This window comes from Scylla paramamosain, chromosome 2 (genome assembly GCF_035594125.1).
Source record: "Scylla paramamosain isolate STU-SP2022 chromosome 2, ASM3559412v1, whole genome shotgun sequence".
Lineage (NCBI taxonomy): Eukaryota > Metazoa > Arthropoda > Malacostraca > Decapoda > Portunidae > Scylla > Scylla paramamosain.
Window position 1 is genome coordinate 30,915,545 of NC_087152.1, and position 24,541 is coordinate 30,940,085.

Below are 24,541 nucleotides of genomic sequence, written 5' to 3' on the forward strand. Positions count from 1 at the left end.
CTTCAAAGTGAGGAGAGGCATGCAAAGTGGAGGAATTGTTTGTTGTGTTGTCCAGATTGTGATGGACAGAGAAGATTTTAACATTCCAACAATTACGTCAAGGAGAACAAGAAGAGAGCATAGCTAGAATGTTTTAGTTTCATAATACCAAGAATGAGAAGACAAATGAAGTATCATTTTGTCAGATACGATAAAGTAAGATAAAGATCAGACGTAAGAAATATTGACTGACTAAAGAGATAAGCGCCCAAATTACATCAAGAAATTTCGATACAAGTTATGACAAAATCAGGATCGCCTTTTGTTTGATCATAGTGCTAAAAATTCAGTTAAACAAAATCATTGAAACCAAAAATATTTACACTCGATAACTTAGTAGCTCCATCTTAACCTTCCCTTCTTTCATAATGTCATATAACGTACTGATGAGTCTTTGGAATGAGAAATGCTGATTTTAAGTACCCACAGAGTTGAACGAAGCGCCCTGTCTCGGTGTTGAGCAAGGTGGCCGAGGTGCTTCACGTTCATAGGAGATAAACACGTGCAAGGGGCGGCGAGGAGAATAGACGGCGCAATGGACCCCTTGTTCCTGGCCCTCAGCTGCTTCAGGAGGAGAAAATTTGATCGCTGTATAAAGATATGCACAGAGCTGTTAAGCAAGAATCCATATGACCAGGTGAGAACTACGAACTGCCTTGATTTTCATATTCTGGTGGTGCATTTGGTTGTCGATAATGCTGGTGGTGATTGTAATGGCGGCGATTGAGGGTGGCGACAGCTCTTACTTGGTGACAGTTATCTTGTAGAAATGAAGATCGTGTCTTTTACCACACCGTATGCCATCTTGGTATTATTAATTTTCTTCATTCTGCCCAAGAGTGAAATTGTACTCAGCCTTGTCCTATTTTACCACTTTAAGGAGTGGTAGGGGCTCACAGGTGCAGCGTTGGTTTGCTTCCTAGAGGTGGCTGGGTAATTAAAGACCAGTTGTCATTGGCACCAAACATTGCTCATCTGTGTTTGTCTTGTAGGCACCGCTCAGAACTGTGTGGGATTGGATGTCGGGATGGCCTTGTCTGGGTCTCTCTTGAATGTTGTCTTCAATATTCGCACTTGATGTAATCCTTTAGAAGCACCTCTGAGTGATGGAGAAGTCCTCGGCACCATACTTCACTTATGGTGGGTTAGGATGTGGGTAGTAGTGGTGCAAGGTAACAAGCTGAGATGAACATTGCTGGGTGGTTTGATTTAGAGACTGCTATTTTCCAAGCCAACAATCCATTAAATACTCTAGCAACTTATCTGGGGTTGCTGTTACCACAAATGCCCCAATATGTTTTTCATTTACTCTGCTAGAAATAGGCATCAGGTATATACTCAAAGACAATAAAACAATCAGTTTATCTGAAAATAATTCTCATCTAAGTTAGAAGAGGGAGATTATGATAACTAATTGTAATCCATTCTTCCATTTATGTCCCTTCAGGCTGTGTGGAGCCTCAAGACACGGGCACTGACAGAGCAGGTGTGGGTGGATGAATGTGATGGGGAGGAGGAAGGTCTGGCTGATGTACTGATGGATGACAACACTATAGCCTCAGTAGCTCGGCCAGGCACCTCCCTCCGCACTGCCCCACCGTCCTCAGCTGGGGGGCCCTCACAGACTTTCAGGTGAATACACACACACACACATACACACACACATATGATATAAATGAAAAGGAGGACTATAAGAAAAAATTAATTATAATGAGAGGGAAATCACGATGAACTTAGGAGACGTAGACACAGTATGAAAGATTTTGTGAAATTTATATGAGAGGATTTACTGAATACATTCTCTATTATAAAGAAAGGCAAAAGAAGAGAAAGCACTGGTTTGATAATAAATGCACTGAATCCAAGGCAACCTGAGACTTCCTATGGAAAACCCGGCAGTGACCAGGCTTATGAAAGATAAAAGATACAAGCAGGCAAGAAATTAATATTTTAGAATCAGAAAAGAAACTGAAAAAAGTTATGAAAAGACATTAGTGGAAAAAAAAAACATTGACCAAACAAAACTCCTCGACAGCTACATAAAAAGTAAAAGCAAAATCAAGGACAAGACACAGAGTATAGCTGACAAAGGCATGAGCTATATAAAAGAAGAAATATGTGAAGTATTAAACCTTTTCAATCCATATCAATGAGGGAACTGCCATTTCAGATAGATAAGAGGACACAAACTACATCATACAAGCTGAAAACATCCACCAGGATAAAAAAGATAAAAAGGAAGTATATAATAAAGGAATTGGGAAACCTAGATAAAAGGAAGGCTGATGAACTTTGACATATTTAATTAGGTGTTAAAAGAATGTGCAAAGGAATTAAGTGAATCTCTATTTAGAAAATCTAAGGGTTCTAAAAGCAAGGTAAAGTACCAACAATGTTGAAAAGACATATATTATCCCTTTGTATAAAAAGGGAAATAAGCAGTGTTCATTGAATTAAAAACTCACCTCACTCACCAGCATTGTAAGCAAAATAAAAAAAAAAATATTGGTAACAAAAAAGTGGGTAAACCACTCAGAAAAACATGAAATGATTACAGATGGACAATTCAGATTTAGAAAAGGAAGATCATGAGTAACAAATCTGTGAACCTCGTATGATAGAGTAGCAGGAACTGTACAGAGTTAGCAGCTAGGGGTGATGAGAAAAACTGGTGGAGATGACTCAGAACTAACTTCATAGAAGCTGTTGTAGCTAGAGATGAGATGTGAAGTTTTCAGTTTAGATTATAAGTAAAGGACAGACCGAGGAAGTTCAGTGTAGAAGAGGGGGACAGTTGAGTGTCATCGAAGAAGAGGGGGACAGTTGAGTGTCATCGAAGAAGAGGGGGACAGTTGAGTGTCATTGAAGAAGAGGGGGACAGTTGAGTGTCATTGAAGAAGAGGGGGACAGTTGAGTGTCATTGAAGAAGAGGAGATAGTTATCTGGAAGGTTGTGTTGAGTTGATAGATGGAGGAATTGAGCTTTTGAGGCATTGAACAATACCAAGTTTGCTCTGTCCCAATCAGAAGTTTTAGAAAGATCAGAAGTCAACCATTCTGTGGCTTCCCTGGGTGAGCTGTTTGCTTCCTGAAGGGTTGGATGTCTACAAAAATACATAGAAAACTGCAGGATGGTATCAGCATAGGAGCGGATAGGACAAGAAGTTTAGTTTAGAAGATCACTGATGAATATAAGAAGAGAATGGGTGACAGGACAGAGCCCTGAGGAGCACCACTGTTATGAGTTATGACTTATGAGAAGAATAGTGACCATCTACCACAGCAGCAATAGAATGGTCAGAAAGGAAACTTGAAATGAAGTTACAGAGAGAAGGGTAGAAGCCATAGGAGGGTAGTTTGGAAATCAGAGCTTTGTGCCAGACTCTCTTAAAAGCTTTTGATACGTCTAAGGCAACAGCAAAAGTTTCACCAAAATCCCTAAAAGAGGATGACCAAGACTCAGTAAGGATTGCCAGAAGGTTACCAGTATCCTTGAGGGAATCCATACTGGCAATCAGATAGATGGTTGTGAAGTGATAAATGTTTAAGAATCTTTCTGTTGAAGATAGATTCAAAAACTTTACCTATTCAGAAAATTAAAGCAATAGGATGGTAGTTTGAGGGATAAGAGCGATCAAGCTTTGTAAGAACAGGTTGAATGTAAGCAAACTTTCTGTAAGAAGGAAAGGTTGATAGACAGAGCTGGAAGAATCTGACTAGGCAAGACAAGCACGGAGGCAGTTTCAGAGAGCAATAGGAGAGAACCTATTAGGTCCATAAGCCTTCTGAGGGTTAAGGCCAGCAAGGGCAAACATCATTGTAAAGGATCTTAATGGGTAACATGAAGTAGTTGTAGGGTAGAGAAGAGGGAGGAACAAGTCTTAAATCATCCAGGGTAGAGTTTTTAGGAAAGGTTTGAGCAAAGACTTCAGCTCTAGAGATGGATGAAATGGCAGTGGTGCCATCAAGTTGAAATAAAGGAGGGTAGGTGCTACAAGTCATGAAGGGAGTTAGATCATGAAAGATTTTGACATTTTCTATTGAAGGAGTTTTTGGCTAGATGGAGAACAGACTTGGGATGTTTCTGGGGAGAAATATAAAGTGTGTGAGATTCAGGTGATGGAAGGCCAAAGTACCTTTTGTGGGCCACCTCTCTCATGTATAGCATGAGAACAGGCTGTGTTAAACCAAGGTTTGGGAGATTTAGGTCAAGAAGAAAGAGTGAGGAATGTATGTTTCCATGCAGACACGATCACCTTTGTTATGCACTCAGCACACAAAGACAGGTCTCTGACACGGAAACAATAGTCATTCTTAGAAAAATAATTCCTCAGGTCTCTGATTTGCAGTGGCAAAATGCCAGAGACACCTCTGTTGTGGGGGCTCATGATGTACAAATGTGTAGAAGGAAAAAGATCGATATTACAGATTTTGTGGTGCCACAACATTCAGCACCATGAGGACACAGTAAGATATTATACAAAAAAAAAAAAAAAAGTGAAGAAAGATGTGAGAAAATACAGTTTTTCTGACAGAGCATTCAGGCAATGGAATGCATTGATCTCAAAGTTGTGTGTGCAAGGAGCATTCGTAGATTTAAAGATAAATATGACAAATTAACTTTTAAAAGATGGGACATTACAAGCTTAACTCAACCCTGTAAAAATACAATTAGGTAAGAATACACACTCAAACACACACACACACACACACACACACACACACACACACACACACACACACACACACACACACACACACACACACACATGCCATTTAAACATGATTTTTTTTCTCTCATTTTCTATCTATCCATATTACCCATAAGATGGCTTCTTTTCTTTACTTGTATTTGTTAGAATTTATAAAATACTTAATGTTTTTCTTCTGTCTTGGTTCTCTCAAGTAAAGTGACAAAACTGTTAAAAATGCAGATCACAATGTTGTGTTTTTAATAGGTGATTGTGAGCAAACATGCCTTGAGATGCTGCAGAAAGTTTGAAGTAGATCCTGATGCAGCTATTTGCAAGCTGCCTTGAAGACATCAGCTTTCATAGTCAGATCCCAAATTAAGTTCCCATCATTGCACCTTTATCCTGATTTATTTGAGCTTTTAGATCAGCTGTTCATTAATTCAGAGTACTGAGTGTGTTGTGATTACATCTTAGTTTGAAGTGTAGTAACTCTCAGGAAATGTAAAGTCATCATCTCAATAAGTAAATTTATTGACTCAGCATTATATCTTTAAGAAGAGGACTTGTAGTATCAAGTCACAGTAAGCCATTTGTGTCAGGCCGTCCACACAGTCTGGGCGCCCCCTGAGTGGTGTGGTGCGGCCAGGATCCCAGGGGGGAAGGCCAGGCACCATGGACCAGGCCCTGCGCACCCCTCGCACTGCCCAGACTGCTCGCCCAGTCTCAGCCACTTCAGGTAAAGGCTCACCTCTTGCCTGTATCACTCCTGAGTTCAGTAACATTGTTCTTCATCCTCAGCAGTACCAGCAGCCTATGATTTCACTGCAGCACAAGAGGTCATCCACCAGCTTTCTTTTCTTACATTTCAAAATTTGTCCATCCATTAGCAGTCTGGCACATGACCTCTTCTCTACATGTGCATTTTACTCTCATCCAGCTGGTAAGAATCTCATTCTCTTGCATCATCTCACAAAAGTTAATCAGATATCTTTCTTACCACATGAAAAAATGCCGGAATGCTATAAAGAAATTGGAAGGACTATGTATGAAAAATAGGAGACTTTTGTGCATCTTGATTGATTTCAGTTTAGTTAAGTTCAGTTAACTTAGATAAAATATTCACAAATGTCTCCCTCCTTACGGTGTTACTTTCATGAAATAATGGCAACATTTCTATTGTTTTCTCTTTTTCCCATGGTATGTACATGCATTATAACAAATTAATGCACATAATTTTGTTGACAGTAGAAGTATACATCATGTTATGCCATGTGTACTATAAAGCATCTTGAGGGATAATGTTTGCCACAGAGTCACTGACATAACTTCACATTCCTTGGCAGTCTTTAACTCTGAAAGTGTCCTAAATTGTTACAGTTGTGGGTAAAAGTCAAGTAACCTGTATAGTTGGTTCCACTTTGTATCATGTTTTTGTACTATATTTTCCCTCTGTGTTAAGTCTGTGATCTCATATTCTTTTAACAAAACCAGAGAGTTAATAGATTCTTAGCTGGTCAGAGTACTGAAGATTGAGAAAAAATCAAAATGCAGCAAAAATTAATGTGGTATGTTACTTGACTATTGATCTTAGCTGTACTGTCCATTAATTGTATTATCATTGAATAAAAAAAATAAAAAAAAATATATATATATATATATATATATATATATATATATATATATATATATATATATATATATATATATATATATATATATATATATATATATATATATATATATATATATATATATATTACACCCTAGCCAAAGCAAGACAGTGAAGTAACTTGTGCACAAGCATCTTACTAAATACAGGACACATCTAGCAAAGTATTTGGCATGTTGGTGCTCCCAGCAAAATATCTCACAAAAAAAGCTGTGTAACCTTATTTTCTTTTACGTTCATCTAGAATCATGAACCAGCTTTATTTTAGGAAATTATTTTGTGTTTTTTGTAGTGAAAAGACAGACAGTGTTAACCAAAATCCTCTCAGTCTTTATTGGTCTAATTGGTAACATGTCAGGCTCACATTAACTTTGAATGTCCTGCCAAGATACAATCCCCAGTGACAACCTTTCATGGTCAGTGTATCACACCTTCAGGTCACTTTCTAAATGTTTTAGTGGAGCATCAAAGTGGGGGAATGACACTGTGTGTATAGAGAAGTGACATGAAATAAGTAATGGTGTATGCATCCATCAGGACGACACGTCAGGCTGGGCACGGCCTCTATGATACAGGTTGGGGAGGGGCCATTCATCAACCTGGCACGCCTCAATGTAGCCAAGTATGCAGCACAGCAGAATATTGCCAAGGCACTCTTTGAATACATCTACTTTCATGAGAACGACGTCAGACATGTAAGTGTGTGGGGAGCAGCTTGAGTCTTGTGTTGGTAGGGTGTGCTTTCTCTCTCTCTCTCTCTCTCTCTCTCTCTCTCTCTCTCTCTCTCTCCTCTCTCTCTCTCTCTCTCTCTCTCTCTCTCTCTCTCTCTCTCTCTCTCTCTCTCTCTCTCTCTCTCTCTCTCTCTCTCTCTCTCTCTCTCTCTCTCTCTCTCTCTCTCTCTCTCTCTCTCTCTCTCCCCAGCCCCACCTCCATTTCTGCACACCTACATTCTCTGCATCCTTGAAGTATGATGACACACCTGTATTTTTAAATTCATAAAAAAGTGAGATACATTTCCTGGTGAATGGTCTTGGACACATTGTAGTAAGTGTTGTCATCATTACTTCATCATTGTTTTCAAAAGAAGGTTCTGTCTGCACTATGCAAATCCATTTGGATAGGAGCCACTGAGAGGTCTAAACAGGATTACATGTTGGTTGCCCTACATATCCTCACCTGCCTATTTTCCTATAGATAATTTAACATGCAACCGTTATAGTAACTCTGGCAATTAGGGTTAATAGCATTTACACACAATAAAATGAAAAAAAAAATATGTATGTTGGTAATAATGCCATGTTGTAATTTTTCACAAAGACTTTGATGTGAGTAGAAACAAGCAAAGATATTCTGGGATCCCTAGAGATAGACTAATCACCAAGTGGTTGCTTAGATTATTTGCACCTAAAACTGATCCTGTCTTCAACCTTTACTTTCCCATTGCCATATCCACACAATTTGCAGATGCCATCTTTCTCAGATCTTTCTCTTTAGGACACCTCTGTAGGTGTTCACCTCACTGTCCTTTATTAGTATGCACTTCTTGATACCATTAGTCTTAACACCTCAAGTTGCATAAACAAGCCAACTTCTCACTCAGTGTTCATGGACAGAAAAGGAACTAATTTCTTGAACTTTATCCTTCTCCTGACTTGCTATAATATACAGCCAACTTTTCCTATTCTTTGTGTGCTATACATATGACCTTTTGCAACAGAAACTGTCATGTATAAAGGAACTCACAATCATTAGGTGCTTTCCATCCTTGATTTTAGGCATTGTTTTCCTCTTCCACACACAAGTAAGATGAGTCATGTTACTTAGAATTCATATTACACCTTTGGTCATTTTTGTATTGTCAGTCAAGACATGCTTTACATTGTATTGAATGTACTTCAGTTTGTACTGATGTAAAGTGTGCTGGAACACTTGGGTGTGACAGGCACTGGACTTGGCAGCTCAGGCAACACAGGTGCTGGAGTTCAAGGACTGGTGGTGGAAGGTGCAGCTGGGCCGCTGCTACTACAGGCTGGGCTTGTTCCGGGATGCTGAGAAGCAGTTCAAGGTCAGGTTTGCTCATATCTTCTTTTTACACTTGAACTGGTAAGCTTAAAGGTTCTGTTTATAAATGATAATTTAAGATAAAGAACACAAGTATGTCTAATGTAGGAAGAAGCTTTACAACTTGGCTTAAGAAATCAATCTATTATTTTATCCAGTTTTTGTTATATTCAAGAAGTGAGATCCTGATGTATAGGCTTGTGACAGGACATGTTTTTGTAGGATCTTAAGGGCATGGCAGTTTGGTGATATATGCCTCAGCTGATTCATGATAGTTTTATCAGTGGGAGTAGTGTTCTCCCGTAACCCTAGCTGTCACCCTATTACTTTGCTGTTGCCATGCCTTAACTCCATTTTCTTGCACAGACATTATAAAACAAAATAATTTCAGGAAGCTGTTTACATGTTCCAATTAGCAACAAGCCTGTAAATCACAATAGATCATTTTAGTGGTTACACATCATAGATAATATATTGATTGGTCTGCACATCTAGACACTGCATAACAAGGTGATTTAAGTAGTGGTGTTCATGGATGTTGTGTTGCAGTCAGCACTGAAGCTGCAGGACAACATCAATACTTACCTGCTGCTGGGCCGAGTGTACATCCGTCTAGACCAGCCAATGGCTGCCCTGGAGGTGTACCGGGAGGGGCTGGACAAGTTTCCTGGTGAGGTGACGCTGCTCACAGCCATGGCAAGGTGACTCACTGCTTGGAGAAACTACTTGTGTGGGAAGAGAAATAGTTGGTCCTGAACACTCACCCGTATTAATGTTCATTCATTTAGTGTAGCTAAAGTATTTTGAAGACTTTAGTTCACATATAGCACATATAGCATATAGGTTGCATATTATGTTACTGAGGTATATTTATATATACCTCAGGATTTTTTTTTTTATTTTTTTCATTTTATTTTATTTTATTTATTTATTTATTTTTTTTTTTTTGCCACAGCAATATGTATGCTAAATAGGCATCTTGTACAGAAATGCAATTCATGGCTGTATATTTTTATCACATAATCTTTACACCAAGCCTCCTTGGTAAAGCAAAGCTGGTCATAATATGCAAACATATTATACATCCAACTCCACATTGACTTATTGCAAGGCATTTTATGATTTTGAATTACGTTGCTGTTAAAGTATTACCTTGTCTTGTCTCTCCCCAGAATATACGAGGGCCTGCATGACCTGCCCAAGGCCGTCAAGTATTACCGGGATGTCCTGCACTATGATGCCACCCACGTGGAGGCCATTGCCTGCACCGCCACCACACACTTCTACAGTGACCAGCCCGAGGTGGCACTCCGCTTCTACAGGTGATTTATCCATGTTATGCCTCTTGTGTCTGTGCCGCCACCTCTGTTTGTTCTCTCACTCAGGTTGAAGGTGTTGCTCAAGGACATCTCCTCAGCACTGCATTGTTCTTGGTGTTCCCTTTGCCAGCACCCATTCTGTCCTGCTCCGAGATGACTTTGCTCTTTATACTTCCAGATCTCCACTTTAAGACTTTGTGTGTCATTCAGTCTGCTATTGTGGTAAATTCTTGGGCTACCATTCAAACTTTCCATCTTTTCGCAAGGAAACTGCATAAGTGATATACAGTGGTTCTCATATTTACTGTGTAAAGCTTAGAAAATCTCTCTCTCTCTCTCTCTCTCTCTCTCTCTCTCTCTCTCTCTCTCTCTCTCTCTCTCTCTCTCTCTCTCTCTCTCTCTCTCTCTCTCTCTCTCTCTCTCTCTCTCTCTCTCTCTCTCTCTCCACCATTCCTTTTCCTTCATTTACTTCCCTTTCATATGTTACAACTTCAGCAAATGTCTTGAGCAAGGATATAATGTGGTTTTGTTTCCTGTGCTTCATGCTACATGAAGTACTCAAAAGTGATCATGGGAAAGAAACAGAATGTTGCATGACCATTGTGTAATATCATCATGGATCTTTGGTATAGTAGTCTGACATCACCTTATCCTCACACAGACGATTGCTTCAGATGGGCATCTATAACTGTGAGATATTCAACAACCTTGGTTTATGCTGCTTTTATGCCCAGCAGTATGACATGACTCTCACTTGCTTTGAGCGAGCCCTCAGCCTCGCCACAGACCGGAGCATTGCTGACGTGTGGTACAATCTGGGCCATGTTGCCTTGGTGGGTATTTGTATGCTTGCTTATTAGTGGGTTGGGGGGAGGGGGGTAGTTGTGTGCTGTGTGTATGTAGGTGTTCAAGGGCTACAAATACAGGATAAAGTAATGGATTATGAGAAGGAAAAGGGTGAGAAGAAAGTGGGAGTTTGGAGTATGCAAGGAGGGAAGACTAAGACAATACTAGATCAATACTCTTCGCCACATTCAGCCACACATTCACCACACTCCCTTCCAGGAGTTATCAAGAACATGCACCTCATAGATATGTAGATGAAGTACAATGTATAATGTGTGGAGGATCTGCATTATTAATATGTGAATGCAATGTTATGCTGTGAATTAATCCTGTCTTACAGTGAGTCTTGGTGGGGAGGGTATGTGGTTAAAGCAGAGAATAATGCCCTTTTGTTTATGGATAAAGGGTTTAAGTGCTGATGTTGGGTCTCATGGCCACTTAAGATTCAGGAAAGTCATTTTATGGTGTGTAGATGTGTTTGGCATGAGTGAGTGATGTGGTATAAGCTGTGATTTAATTTTTTTCTGATTGATGTTTCTGTTATTTCATATTGAATTTTGGACACTTATTCTGCCCACTGATTGCAGGGTTGGCATTGAAAACTATCCCCTCAAAATTACACTTACAGCCTAAGTGGGCTTTTTTTTTTTTTTCTGTCACTCACTCTCTTTCTATTATTCATCAATCATCATCTTCTAAACCAAGCTTCTTGTCCTATCCATTCCTATGCTGATGATACCATCCTGCACTTTTCCATGTCTTTTCACAGATGTCCAACCCTTCAGGAAGTAAATATTTCATGCAGAGAAGCCACAGAACAACTGAGTTATGACATCTTCAAAATTTCTGTTTGGGACAGCAAACTTAGTATTGTTCAATGCCTCCTCAAAAACTCAATTCTTCCATCTATCAACTTGACACAACCTTCCAGACAACTATCCCCTCTTCTTCAATGACACTCAACTGACCCCCTCTTCTACACTGAACATCCTTGGTCTGTCCTTTACTTATAATCTAAACTGGAAACACTACATCTCATCACTAGCTAAAACAGCTTCTATAAAGTTAGACATTCTGAGTTGTCTCCACCAGTTTTTCTACCCCCCTCCCCCCTCCAGCTGCTAACTCTGTACAGGGGCCTTATCCATTCATGTATGGAGTATGCTTCACATGTATAGGGGTTCCACTCATATCCTTTTAGACAGGGTGAGTCAAAAGCTTTTCATCTTATCAACTCCCCTCCCCTAACTGACTGTCTTCAGCCTCTCTCTCTCACTGCCACAATGTTGCATTTCTTGCTATCTTCTACCACAATTTTCATGCCATCTGCTCTTCTGATCTTGCTAACTGCATACCTTCCATCTTCCCTTGGCCTCACTGCACAAGACTCTTCTTTCTCTCATCCCTATTCTGCCCACCTCTCTAGTGCAAGATTTAACCAATATTCTCAATCTTTCATTCCTTTCTCTGGTAAACTCTGGAACTCCCTGCCTGCTTTCATATTTCCACCTTCCCGTGACTTCAACTCTCTGAAGAGGGAGGTTTCAAGGCACTTATCCTGTAATTTCTGACTACTGCTTTTGACTCTGGGGACTGGCAGCTCAGTGGGCCTGCCCTTCCTCCTCCCCCCCCCCCCCCTCTCTCTCTCTCTCTCTCTCTCTCTCTCTCTCTCTCTCTCTCTCTCTCTCTCTCTCTCTCTCTCTCTCTCTCTCTCTCTCTCTCTCTCTCTCTCTCTCTCTCTCTCTCTCTCTCCTCTCTCTCTCTCTTGACCAGTCCTCCTCTTACATGTAAAGAAAAATCACTTCAGATCTTTTGTTTCACTCTAGATTACTTTTTAATTGTTTATTTAAACTGATTTACATATAAAAAAATAGATAAAAAAATAATAGCCCCCCCCCCCAGAAAAAAATAAACCCTCCAAAAGAAAGTGGGTTGGGTTTTAAAAAAGAAGCTGGGTATTTTCCAACCCTGACTGATTATGAAATATGAGATTAAGATAATGAGTATAATGTACAGTTAGATGCTTAGCCACCAGATGCTAAATATTCTTAATGTTGCCATGGTAGATTACTGTAATTTCCTGTTTTATCATTCATGTTAGTTCATCTGCATTAGTCATGAACTGTGACAATGAAGAATAGGTGATAGAAATTGACCTTTCTTATAAAAGTAAGAGTCATTCTGATAAAAACACAATAGTACAATGATACATGTAAAATTGTTGATAATATATAGAACTTTTAGCAATGAGTTATCAATGTGTCACTGCATGACATTAATAATTGTGCTTAACTCATACTATTGCCTTTCCTCAGGGTATTGGGGACATCAATCTCGCATACCAGTGCTTCCGGCTGGCACTGGTGTCAGACAACGACCACGGAGAATCCTACAACAACTTGGGCGTCCTGGAGTACCGACGCGGCAACCTGGAGACAGCGCGGGCCTTCTTCATGACTGCTGCCAACCTGTCCCCACACATGTTCCAGCCCCACTACAACCATGCCAAGCTGGCTCACAAAGTTGGTGTTACTCATCTCCAATATTATTGGCATCTTGAGAACAACATTCACCATCACTTCATTTCTTTCACTGCATATTTAGCATGTTAGTTCTTATCATCACCATCACCAACATTTTAGGTGTGTTTGGTGTGTCATCATCGTCAGGATGAAAGGATCATTTTGGTACAATTTCTACAGTCACAACCATGATCACTAAAAATTCCTTGTGCTCTATTGACCACTGGCACACCTCACTCTACAAAGAGTCCTTTTCTTCTGTTACTTTCTTTTTGCCTGAAAATTCATTTCTTTCATTTGTTATATATTATCATAAAGCACTGGTATGAAATATATATGCATACTTCTTCATTCCAATGATGTTCACTATATCAGCTAGGTGGAGGGTGAGTGTAATTACAAATCTCTTAAAGGATGGTGGGTGTGTGTGCATATGTGCATGCATACATGTATGTGTGTGTGTGTGTGAGTGTGTGTGTGTGTGTGTGTGTATGTGTGTGTGTGTACACATGCATGCATGCATGCTTGTGTGCATTCAAAGCTTTCTAGTGCACCATGTATCCTTAAGGCTTTTTCTTAAATCAACTTGTTTTAGTATGTCTTGTATGCATATGTCAGCCATACATTCTGGGTATCTTTTTTTTAAGCAGTAATCCCTCCAATATCTGGACATTCATTGATAACAGGCATAAGCATGCAGATGTAACTATATCCAGATATTAAACCAGACACACCTCCAGTTAATTATCTGGACACACACAGCAGCATGATACAGCTAATAGTGTTTTTGCAATGCAGAGGCATTGTTGCAGCTGCCACAATGGATGGTGTGACACCAGCCTTTCTCCCCAATGTCACAGGCAAGCCAGCATGACTACTGTTGTGGTAAACAAGTAGTTTATCCATATAAATAATTCTTATGAACTGTACAAGGGAATATGTATACAACACACAGCATATATATATATATATATATATATATATATATATATATATATATATATATATATATAATATATATATATATATATATATATATATATATATATATATATATATATATATATATATATATTTTTTTTTTTTTTTTTTTCTTTCTTTTTCTTTTTCTTTTTTTTTTAGGAGGGACACTGGCCAAGGGCAACAAAAATCTAGTAAAAAAAAAAAAGCCTACTAAGGTGCCAGTCCTCAAATAGGGTCCGAAGCGGTGGTCAAAAATTGAAGGATAAGTGTCTTGAAACCTCCCTCTTGAAGGAGTTCAAGTCATAGGAAGATGGAAATACAGAAGCAGGCAGGGAGTTCCAGAGCTTACCAGAGAAAGGGATGAATGATTGAGAATATTGGTTAACTCTTGCATTAGAGAGGTGGACAGAATAGGGGTGAGAGACAGAGGAAAGTCTTGTGCAGTGAGGCCATGGGAGGAAGGGAGGCATGCAGTTAGCAAGATCAGAAGAACAGTTAGCATGAAAATAGCGGTAGAAGACAGCTAGAGATGCAACATTGTGACGATCAGAAAGAGACTGAAGACAGTCAGTTACAGGAGAGGAGTTGATGAGATGAAAAGCTTTTGATTCCACCCTGTATGAGTGGAACCCCATAGACATGTGAAGCATACTCTATATCTATACATGGATGGATAAGGCCCTTGTACAGAGTCAGCAGCTGGTGGGGGTGAGAAAAACTGGCATAGACGACTCAGAACGCCTAACTTCATAGAAGCTGTTTTAGTTAAAGATGAGATGTGAAGTTTAGATTATAAGAAAAGGACAGACTGAGGATGTTCAGTGTAGAAGAGCAGGCCAGTTGAGTGTCATTGAAGAAGAGGGGATAATTGTGTCAAGTTGATAGATAGAGGAATTGAGTTTTTGAGGCATTGAACAATACCAAGTTTGTTCTGCCCCAATCAGAAATTTTAGAGAGATCAGAAGTCAGGCGTTCTGTGGTTTCCCTGCGTGAAGTTTACTTCCTGAAGGGTTGGACGTCTATGAGAAGTTGTGGAAAAGTGCAGGGCGGCATCATAAGTGTAGGAGTGGATAGGGCAAGAAGTTTGGTTTAGAAGATCATTGATGAATAATAGGAAGAGAGTGGGGCAGCTGGTCCATAAGGGCTGTTGGGCTGCAGACCTTCCTGTCTCAGCCTTGCCAGGCAGATGAGTGATTCATTCATATAATTAATTTTATAGAAATACATAATATTATACTTTTATATTCCTTTCAGTATTTTTTTCCTTGTTTTTTTCTATCATTTTCTAACACAAAATACTACCAGATTTGATAAATTAATTACAGAGTAAAACACTTCTTCCAGGATTGGCATGGTGCCAGCCGGACTCTAGCAGGGCTGGAGTCAGTTCAGCCCTGCATGGTACCCTGAGTTGGGAGTGTTATTCTCCCTCTGTGTTAGTTAAACGAATAGTGCATTATGTCCATGATTCATGAATACTAGCCAGTTTTAGCACCCTACGTGACAACCGGAGCTTAGTTTTAGTGTCCTGGTTACTTTAATACACATTCTACTTAATAAATGCTCCACATAGCTTTGGCAACACATAAATTTTAAATTGAACCAATGAGTACAAAACATGACGTTTATGATTCAAATAAAACTGCCTACGGCATGACCTCATTAGTATTGTAATCTGAAATTATTATGCACCCCCCCAATTTTTTTTACCATGAGCTGCCACTGGGAAGAGAGTGGGTGACAGAATAGAACCCTGAGAAACACCACTGTTAATAGATTTAGGAGAAGAACAGTGACTGTCTACCACAGCAGCAATGGAACAGTCAGAAAGGAAACTTGAGATGAAGTTACAGAGAGAAGGATAGAAACCATAGGAGGGTAGTTTGGGAATCAAAGCTTTGTGCCAGACTCTATCAAAAGCTTTTGATATGTCTAAGGCAACAGCAAAAGTTTCACCAAAATCTCTAAAAGAGGATAATCATGACTCAGTAAGGAAAGCCAGAAGATAACCAGTAGAGCGTCCTTGATGGAACCCATACTGGCGATCAGATAGAAGATTGTGAAGTGATAGATGTTTAAGAATCTTCCTGTTGAGGATAAATTAAAAAACTTTGATAGGCAGGAAATTAAAGCAGTAGGACGGTAGTATGAGGGATTAAAATGGTCACCCTTTTTAAGGAACAGGCTAAATGTAGGCAAACTTCCAGCAAGAAGTAAAGGTAGATGTTGACAGACAAAGTTGAAGGAGTTTTACTAGGCAAGGTGCAAATACAGTGGCACAGTTTTGGAGTACAGTAGGAGGGACCCCATCAGGTTCTTAAGCCTTTTGAGGGTTTAGGCCAACAAGGGCATGGAAAACATCATTGGGAAGAATTTTAGTAGGTAGCATGAAGTAGTCAGGGTGGAGGAGAGGGAGGAACAAGCCCTGAATCGTCCAAGGTAGAGTTTTTAGCAGAGGTTTGACCAAAGAGTTCAGCCTTAGAGATAGATGTGATAGCAGTAGTGCCATCTGATTGAAATAAAGCAGATATGCTGTATATATTTGCAATAATGTTTCACCAAGTGGTATTTCTTGCATTTGCTTTTGTTGTTCCATGCACTTGCACAGTCACAACCCTTCCCTGTTCCTGCTGACCCTTGGCCATGTTCACATCTCTGGCGTTCATCACCTGTTGCCTTTCTACATGGGGCACATGCTTGCTTTCACAGTCAAGAATGATGTTTTATAATTTATTAACATATGAAATGAAAAAGTTTGGCATTTGTCTCCATACTTTATGAAGCTTCACCCAACACACACTAATGATAAAAATCTACAATTCACCTTGGAGAAATTCCATTATGTTTATTGTGGTAGATATAGGACAAAGACAAAGGGTGAAAGGTAAAAAATATTCCACAAATAATCATTTTTGGCAGAAATGTTATAGAAATGCCTTAAAATTTATCATTCATGTGCATAATACTTTACAGTACCATTTTCTGTACTGATGTTTTGTAAATGATAAGGATTAATCAGAAATGCACAATATCAAGACACATGCAACATCTAGACATGCTGTGCATCAGGACAGGTGTTGGAGGGATTACTGTACTGATGTCTTTATTTATGCCAAACTGATTAATTCAATTGTTCAGCATTCATAAACAGCATCACAGTAGCACTGTGGTATTTGAGTCTTTAACTTGTGTTTTGTTGATTTATTTATAGAAAAATGGTGATTTTTTTTTTTTTTAATTGGAGCTACTTACTTTTAATTTTCATTGTCTCCTTATTTCAGGTTGGGGACTTGCAGACAAGTTTCATCATTGTGCAGAAAGCTTTGGCACTTTTCCCAGAGCATGTGGACTCAAAAGAACTTCTCAAAACTCTGGAGACTCACTTCCATACATTATAGAATATATTAAGGTGAGCTGTGTTCTGTGATCTCAAGTTACATGTAGTAAAGATGTATCTATGTATGGTGTTAGTAAAGTATTTAGATAACATTTGCTGTTTTTAATAGACCTTACTAACATGGTGGTTGTCTAGATACCTTGTAAAATATTTGGATAACAGTTGCTGTTTTTCAATAGCCCTTACTAACATGGTGGTTGTACAGATACTAACAGATTTGTTCAGTGGGCTGTATGAAGCTGAGATTTGCTTGATATTGATGGGAGGATACAGATTTTTTGTTTATTTATTTTTATTTTTTTTTGTGGTGGAAAGTAAAGGATATTAGTAGTACATTTTAGTGGTGAAATAGTCAGAACTATGGAAAATGTTCTGGAATATTGAGTGGAGTCCTTGGTTATATAAAAAAAGTAATTTACCTTGGATGGAGTAGACTTAATTGTCTTACAAGTCTGAGTACGTTATAGGTTAAGCTGAAGTTATCTATGTGTTAGAGTGAAGTGATAAAGAGATTGGCTGGTGTTGGTAGCCCAGAGAAGTTGTCTGCATGTTGGAATGGAGTGATAGAGTCTGGCTGGTGTTGGTAGCTCTGAGTTGAATACAGACCAGATGTGATCACAGGGTGTGTGTTTATATGTGGTGGTTCCAGTACTTTATGACCCTGGATTATAGCTTGTTAATTTGTTTTTAAATAGATTTAAATTTGAATTGTGATAATAAATTTTACATCACTGAATTGATATGTGATGTTTTGTGGGAAATATAATGAATATCTGACAAGGCTGATGGAAGTCATCCCCGGTCAAGTGAATTTTGGTAAACCTTAATTTTGCTGCTTCAATTGAGCTTCTTATGTTCAGAGAGGTGAGGGACATCAAGAAGGTTGTGTGCCACCTTGAAACTGTGAGGCCCTGCAGCATAATGATTTTCCTCCTTCACTATCTATGTCCCAGCATGTTGGATTACATCAAAGAAATCAGAATTACAGTTTTGAATCACATGCAAAAGATTTGATGTTCAGTGGCAAACAGCCAATGAAACTGTCTTGTAAATTTTAATTTTCTTTGTATAAATTTTAATTCCTATTGGTTTCACTCTAATTCACACATCTTGCTATACTTTACTTTTTTTTTTTTATGCTTTGTAGATTATGAAGTAAAAAATGTAATGTATACGAGTGAAACATGATAAATAAAAAGTGAGCACATGCATGACAATGTAATCACTATGTAATATTCTTTCTAAGCTTAAGTTGAATTTATTTGTGCTTCTGTCTTGCATGCCTTGGGCTGCAGTGAATGAGAACCAAGAGGTTTTAGGTCAGATGAACAGCAGCAGAAAGACATATGGTAAGGTTCATTTGAATTTTATTTCTGTTTGGCATGGCAGAATTGTAGTTACAATGAGCACATGTTTTAAGGTGGATCAGCTTGACTGATCGGTTGTAACTAAAGATTTACTCAGTTCTTTTAGTTATGGTTTAAATGGCGATACAGTAGTTGAAAAATGTAGATTATGATTATAATAATGATAATTATCTATCTATCTATCTATCTATCTATCTATCTATCTATCTATATATATATATATATATATATATATATATATATATATATATATATATATATATATATATATATATATATATATATATATATATATATATATATATTACACACCAAGCTGGCAGTCACACATGCGGTGGCCGAGACAAAACACCACACACTCACACACACATCATTCACACTCTTAGGAGTGAATGAAATGGGTGAAGAAAGGAATGACCATCATTTTCACACATTCACCACCATCACTCTCCAGTCAACTCTGTCATGTAGATTTACTCTTTCTTGTTGCACAGTCATTCCTCTGAGCTTCATTACTCTCTTCACACAGTTCATCCACTCCAGGCATGGCCTTCCTCTTAACCTTTCACCACACTCATGTAACATCCATTCAATCCACAGACCCAAACTATCTCAATACACACTGATCTGCCTGTCCAGTCAACTTTCTCAAAACACCAGTTCTTACCTCCTCATTTCTTATTCTATTCCTCCATGTTACTCCACACATACCCCGCAAACACTTAATTTCCACTACATTTGGCAGTTTCTTCTCTGCTAATGTCATGGTCCATGTTTCAGCACCATACAGCCCAATGGCCACCACTATTCCTCCATATTACCCTCTCTTTATACTCGTGTCCAGTGTCTAAAGATCTTTTCAGTCCACCAAGCACTTTTCCTGCATCTTTCATCCTGCACTTCATCTCTGTCTCAACTTTTCCATCCTCTGTAACTGTTGATCCCATATATTTGAAGTAGTCCACCTAATGCAGTGGTTCTGCATTTAATCTTACATCTGTCTTTCACCATCTTGCTCTCTAGTATTTCAATACTTTACTTTTACAAGCATTCACTTTCAGCTTCCTCCTTCTCCAAGTCCTCTCCTCTAGTCTTTTCAGCTTCCTCACTGGGTCAGTCACCAGAGCTGTATCATCAGCAAAGCTGATTTAGATCCCACATCCTTAAAAATAATAGTAATAGCAATACATAAATACATACATACATATGAGTACATATATATACATACACCAAGACAGTCTCCCCCAAAAAGGGGATAGCCAAGACAAGGCACTCAACTTTCACATTCACACACACACATATACCCAGTCTCTTTGCCCCTTGGCCTGCAATGGAGAAGAGAAAGTATTCCTGCCCTTAGTTTATAGGGATCAGTTGCACAACTTGGACAGTTTGGTCCAGAACAAGGCTCCTTCATAACAAGTATTTTCCCCTACTACACCTGATTGCTCCACACCTGTGTGTGAGACTTTCACTGTGTGACACCTCCCTCAGAGGTTGTAGGGCCACATCATTCCTCATACACTCATACCTGCTCTCTATTCATTCTGCCATGCACAATCATTCTACTCTGCTCCAGTGTCAGTCCTCTTCCCTTTAAGGTCTCCTTCACACTATCTATCCATCCCTTATGTAACCTGCCTGAAGTTCACACTTCTCTCACTTGCTTCTATTGTTTCTCACATTGCTGTTTTTTCACTATTACACTGCTTCCTCAGTCCCTTTTTTTTTCCCATTTCTGTATTAGAATTTTTTTTTTTTTCTTGACCACTTTATATCCATGTAGTCCTAGTTCTGTTTTGATCCATCTGTCCTCTTCTTCAAACCTCCTCTTCAGTGATGGCTATTACTGCTGTCATTACCTGGCTTCTCTGTTCTTTGTATGTCACACTCCATTATCAGGTATTCAGTGGTCTCCTTTACTTGCTCCCCTCCATAAGCTGCAGCTGTGTTACCCATCACACTCAATGTGTTTGTAGTAGCATCAGCATCTCCACACTCCTGTTGTCCTTTGCTACATTATCTTGATTGTTTTTGGAGTGTTGTGACTTACTCAAACAATGACTCGCATTTTGAAGCCTTGAACCACTTCGCTGTGGATGATTAAAAACGTGCATTGCTCATATACAGGGTAGGCCCATGAGCGGTAACTTATCTAATTTCTAATACTATAATTCTCTCTCTCTCTCTCTCTCTCTCTCTCTCTCTCTCTCTCTCTCTCTACACACATAAAAAAGAAGTAATAGACATACATCCACTACCTTCATTCATCAGTAATTGTCATGAGATAACCTTCTCACCTGCATCAGCATACACACACACAGAGAGAGAGAGAGAGATAGGAGGATGAGAGGTCAAGGAATGAACCAGTGAGGAGGGGGAAACTGTACTCTCCACACTGTCTCCCTTTCCTGGGTAGAGAAGGAGAGAGAGAGAGAGAGGAGTAAGAGGGCAAGGAATGAACAAGGGAAGGGGGGAACTATACCCCTTCCTAACAGTCTTCCCTCCTTGGTGGATGGGGTATAGGATGAAGAGAAGGATAGGGGGATATGGAAGATAAGGGAAGGACCATAGGGGGGGGAAATTAATGTAAAGCTCTTCCAATGAGACTTCCTCAGTCTTGATAGAGGATGGGGCATGGGGTAGCTCATTTACATGACTGGTGGGAACAGAGAGGGTGGGAGGAGCAATAAAATCTCAAGGACATAATACAGAGTCTGTTAAGACAAGTCAAGACATGATATGGGGTCGCTCAAGAACAACTAAAATAGAATCCAACCACAACGCCTACATAGGCATCATTGTATATTTCACTGGTGCTTTATGATGCCTACGTGAGCATCGTTGTACTGAACGGGTTAAAGGAAGGTGCTAAGGAGATGATTACAGTGGAGACAAAGGAAACTGTTGAGATGCATGAATGAGGCATCTGGGACAGTAATCTGTATATGTAACAATGTTTAAAATGACATTTATATGAATATTTCTTGGTCACTGGAATAGATTGGATGTGTTTCCATTAATTATTATAAAGAAAAGTTGTTTGATTTGCAAATTGGACTATTAGTCCTCACCAGGAACAGATTATACTTGTAATCCAAGGTACTACTGTATGATGAAAATGGTGGTGTTCTGTGCCAGAGCACAGGGGTTATTGATGTACAGTGGAGACATGATAAATGTATGTTATTACTTTTTGTTCAACTGTTTTGGTAAAAACTTCACAAGACAGTGGATGTTATGTTAATTGTTTGTGCTAAATGTGACTGTTCAACCACTGCATGCATGTTTTATAATCAGCTTGGGCATGGCTAATTTGTATTTATTATTATTTTTTTTTTTTATGTATGAGGGACACTGGCCAAGGACAACAAAAATCCAATTAAAAAAAAATGCCTACTGAAATGCCAGTCCCATAAAAGGGTCAAAGCAGTAGTCAAAAACTGATGGATAAGTGTCTTGAAACCTCCCTCTTGAAGGAATTCAAGTCATAGGAAGGTGGAAATACAGAAGCAGGCAGGGAGTTCCAGAGTTTACCAGAGAAAGGGATGAATGATTGAGAATACTGGTTAACTCTTGCATTAGAAAGGTGGACAGAATAGGGGTGAGAGAAAGAAGAAAGTCTTGTGCAGCGAGGCCGCAGGAGGAGGGGAGGCATGCAGTTAGCAAGATCAGAAGAGCAGTTAGCATGAAAATAGCGGTAGAAGACAGCTAGAGATGTAACATTGAGGCGGTGAGAGAGAGGCTGAAGACAGTCAGTTAGAGGAAAGTTGATGAGACGAAAAGCTTTTGATTCCATCCTGTCTAGAAGAGCAGTATGAGTGGAACCCCCCCAGATATGTGAAGCATACTCCATACATGGACGGATAAGGCCCTTGTATAGAGTTAGCAGCTGGGGGGGTGAGAAAAACTGGTGGAGACGTCTCAGAACGCCTAACTTCATAGAAGCTGTTTTAGCTAGAGATGAGATGTGAAGTTTCCAGTTCAGATTATAAGACCGAGAATGTTCAGTTTAGAAGAGGGGGACAGTTGAGTGTCATTGAAGAAGAGGGGATAGTTGTCTGGAAGGTTGTGTCGAGTTGATAGATGGAGGAATTGAGTTTTTGAGGCATTGAACAATATCAAGTTTGCTCTGCCCCAATCAGAAATTTTAGAAAGATCAGGAGTCAAGCGTTCTGTGGCTTCCTTGTGTGAAATGTTTACCTCCTGAAGGGTTGGATATCTACGAAAAAACATGGAAAAGTGCAGGGTGGTATCATCAGCGTAGGAGTGGATAGGACAAGAAGTTTGGTTTAGAAAATCATTAATGAATAATAAGAAGAGAGTGGGTGACAGGACAGAACCCTGAGGAACACCACTGTTAATAGATTTAGGAGAAGAACAGTGACCATCTACCACAGTAGCAATAGAATGGTCAGAAAGGAAACTTGAGATGAAGTTATAGAGAGAAGGAAAGAATCCATAGGAGAGTAGTTTGGAAATCAAAACTTTGTGCCAGACTCTATCAAAAGCTTTTGATATGTCCAAGGCAACAGCAAAAGTTTCACCAAAATCTCTAAAAGAGGATGACCAAGACTCAATAAGGAAAGCCAGAAGATCACCAGTAGAGCGGCCTTGACGGAACCCATACTGGCGATCAGATAGAAGGTTGTGAAGTGATAGATGTTTAAGAATCTTCCTGTTGAGGATAGATTAAAAAACTTTAGATAGACAGGAAATTAAAGCAGTAGGACAGTAGTTTGAGGGATTAGAATGGTCACCCTTTTTAGGAACAGGCTGAATGTAGGCAAACTTCCAGCAAGAAGGAAAGGTAGATGTTGACAGACAGAGCTGAAAGAGTTTGACTAGGCAAGGTGCAAGCACGGAGGCACAGTTTCGGAGAACAGTAGGAGGGACCCCATCGGGTCCATAAGCCTTCCAAGGGTTTAGGCCAGCAAGGGCATAGAAAACATCATTGCGAAGAATTTTAATAGGTAACATCAAGTAGTCAGAGGGTGGAGGAGAGGGAGGAACAAGCCCAGAATTGTCCAAGGTAGGGTTTTTAGCAAATGTTTGAGTGAAGAGTTCAGCTTTAGAAATAGATGTGATAGCAGTGGTGCCATCTGGTTGAAATAGAGGGAAAGAAGAAGCAAAGTTATTGGAGATATTTTTGGCTAGATGCCAGAAGTCACGAGGGCAGTTAGATCTTGAAAGGTTTTGACACTTTCTGTTAATGAACGAGTTTTTGGCTAGTTGGAGAACAGACTTGGCATGGTTCTGGGCAGAAATATAAAGTGCATGAGATTCTGGTGATGGAAGGCTTAAGTACCTTTTGTTGGCCACCATATCATGTATATAGCACGAGAACAAGCTGTGTTAAACCAGAGTTTGGAAGGTTTAGGTCAAGAAAAAGAGTGAGGAATGTACACCTCCATGCCAGACACTATCACCTCTGTTATGCGCTCAGCACACAAAGACGGGTCTCTGACATGGAAGCAGTAGTCATTCCAAGGAAAATCAGCAAAATACCTTCTCAGGTCCTCCCAACTAGCAGAGGCAAAACACCAGAAGCACCTTCGCTTAGGGGGATCCTGAGGAGGGATTGGAGTGATAGGACAAGATACAGATATGAGATTATGATCAGAGGAGCCCAACAGAGAAGAAAGGGTGACAGCATAAGCAGAAG

At 39.5% G+C, this 24,541-nt stretch overlaps 1 protein-coding gene across 3 annotated transcripts in view; it reads left to right on the top strand.

Annotated features, from left to right (window-relative positions):
* The window catches only part of LOC135113071 (tetratricopeptide repeat protein 8-like), a 27,508-nt gene continuing 2,967 nt past the window's right edge, over nt 1-24,541 (top strand). The window contains exons 1-12 of one of the 3 annotated variants that reach the window (XM_064028048.1): nt 1-195; nt 469-676; nt 1,487-1,671; nt 5,332-5,468; nt 6,939-7,096; nt 8,344-8,466; nt 9,012-9,163; nt 9,635-9,784; nt 10,443-10,614; nt 12,943-13,149; nt 17,394-17,521; nt 18,370-18,731. In XM_064028048.1, coding sequence (XP_063884118.1) covers nt 575-676; nt 1,487-1,671; nt 5,332-5,468; nt 6,939-7,096; nt 8,344-8,466; nt 9,012-9,163; nt 9,635-9,784; nt 10,443-10,614; nt 12,943-13,149; nt 17,394-17,510 — 1,503 coding nt within the window. In that variant the 5' untranslated portion in view covers nt 1-195; nt 469-574 and the 3' untranslated portion in view covers nt 17,511-17,521; nt 18,370-18,731. Of the gene's footprint in view, nt 196-468; nt 677-1,486; nt 1,672-5,331; nt 5,469-6,938; nt 7,097-8,343; nt 8,467-9,011; nt 9,164-9,634; nt 9,785-10,442; nt 10,615-12,942; nt 13,150-17,393; nt 17,602-18,369; nt 18,732-24,541 lie in introns of those variants that run through there. The other 2 variants (XM_064028059.1, XM_064028038.1) reach the window with 2 other exon arrangements.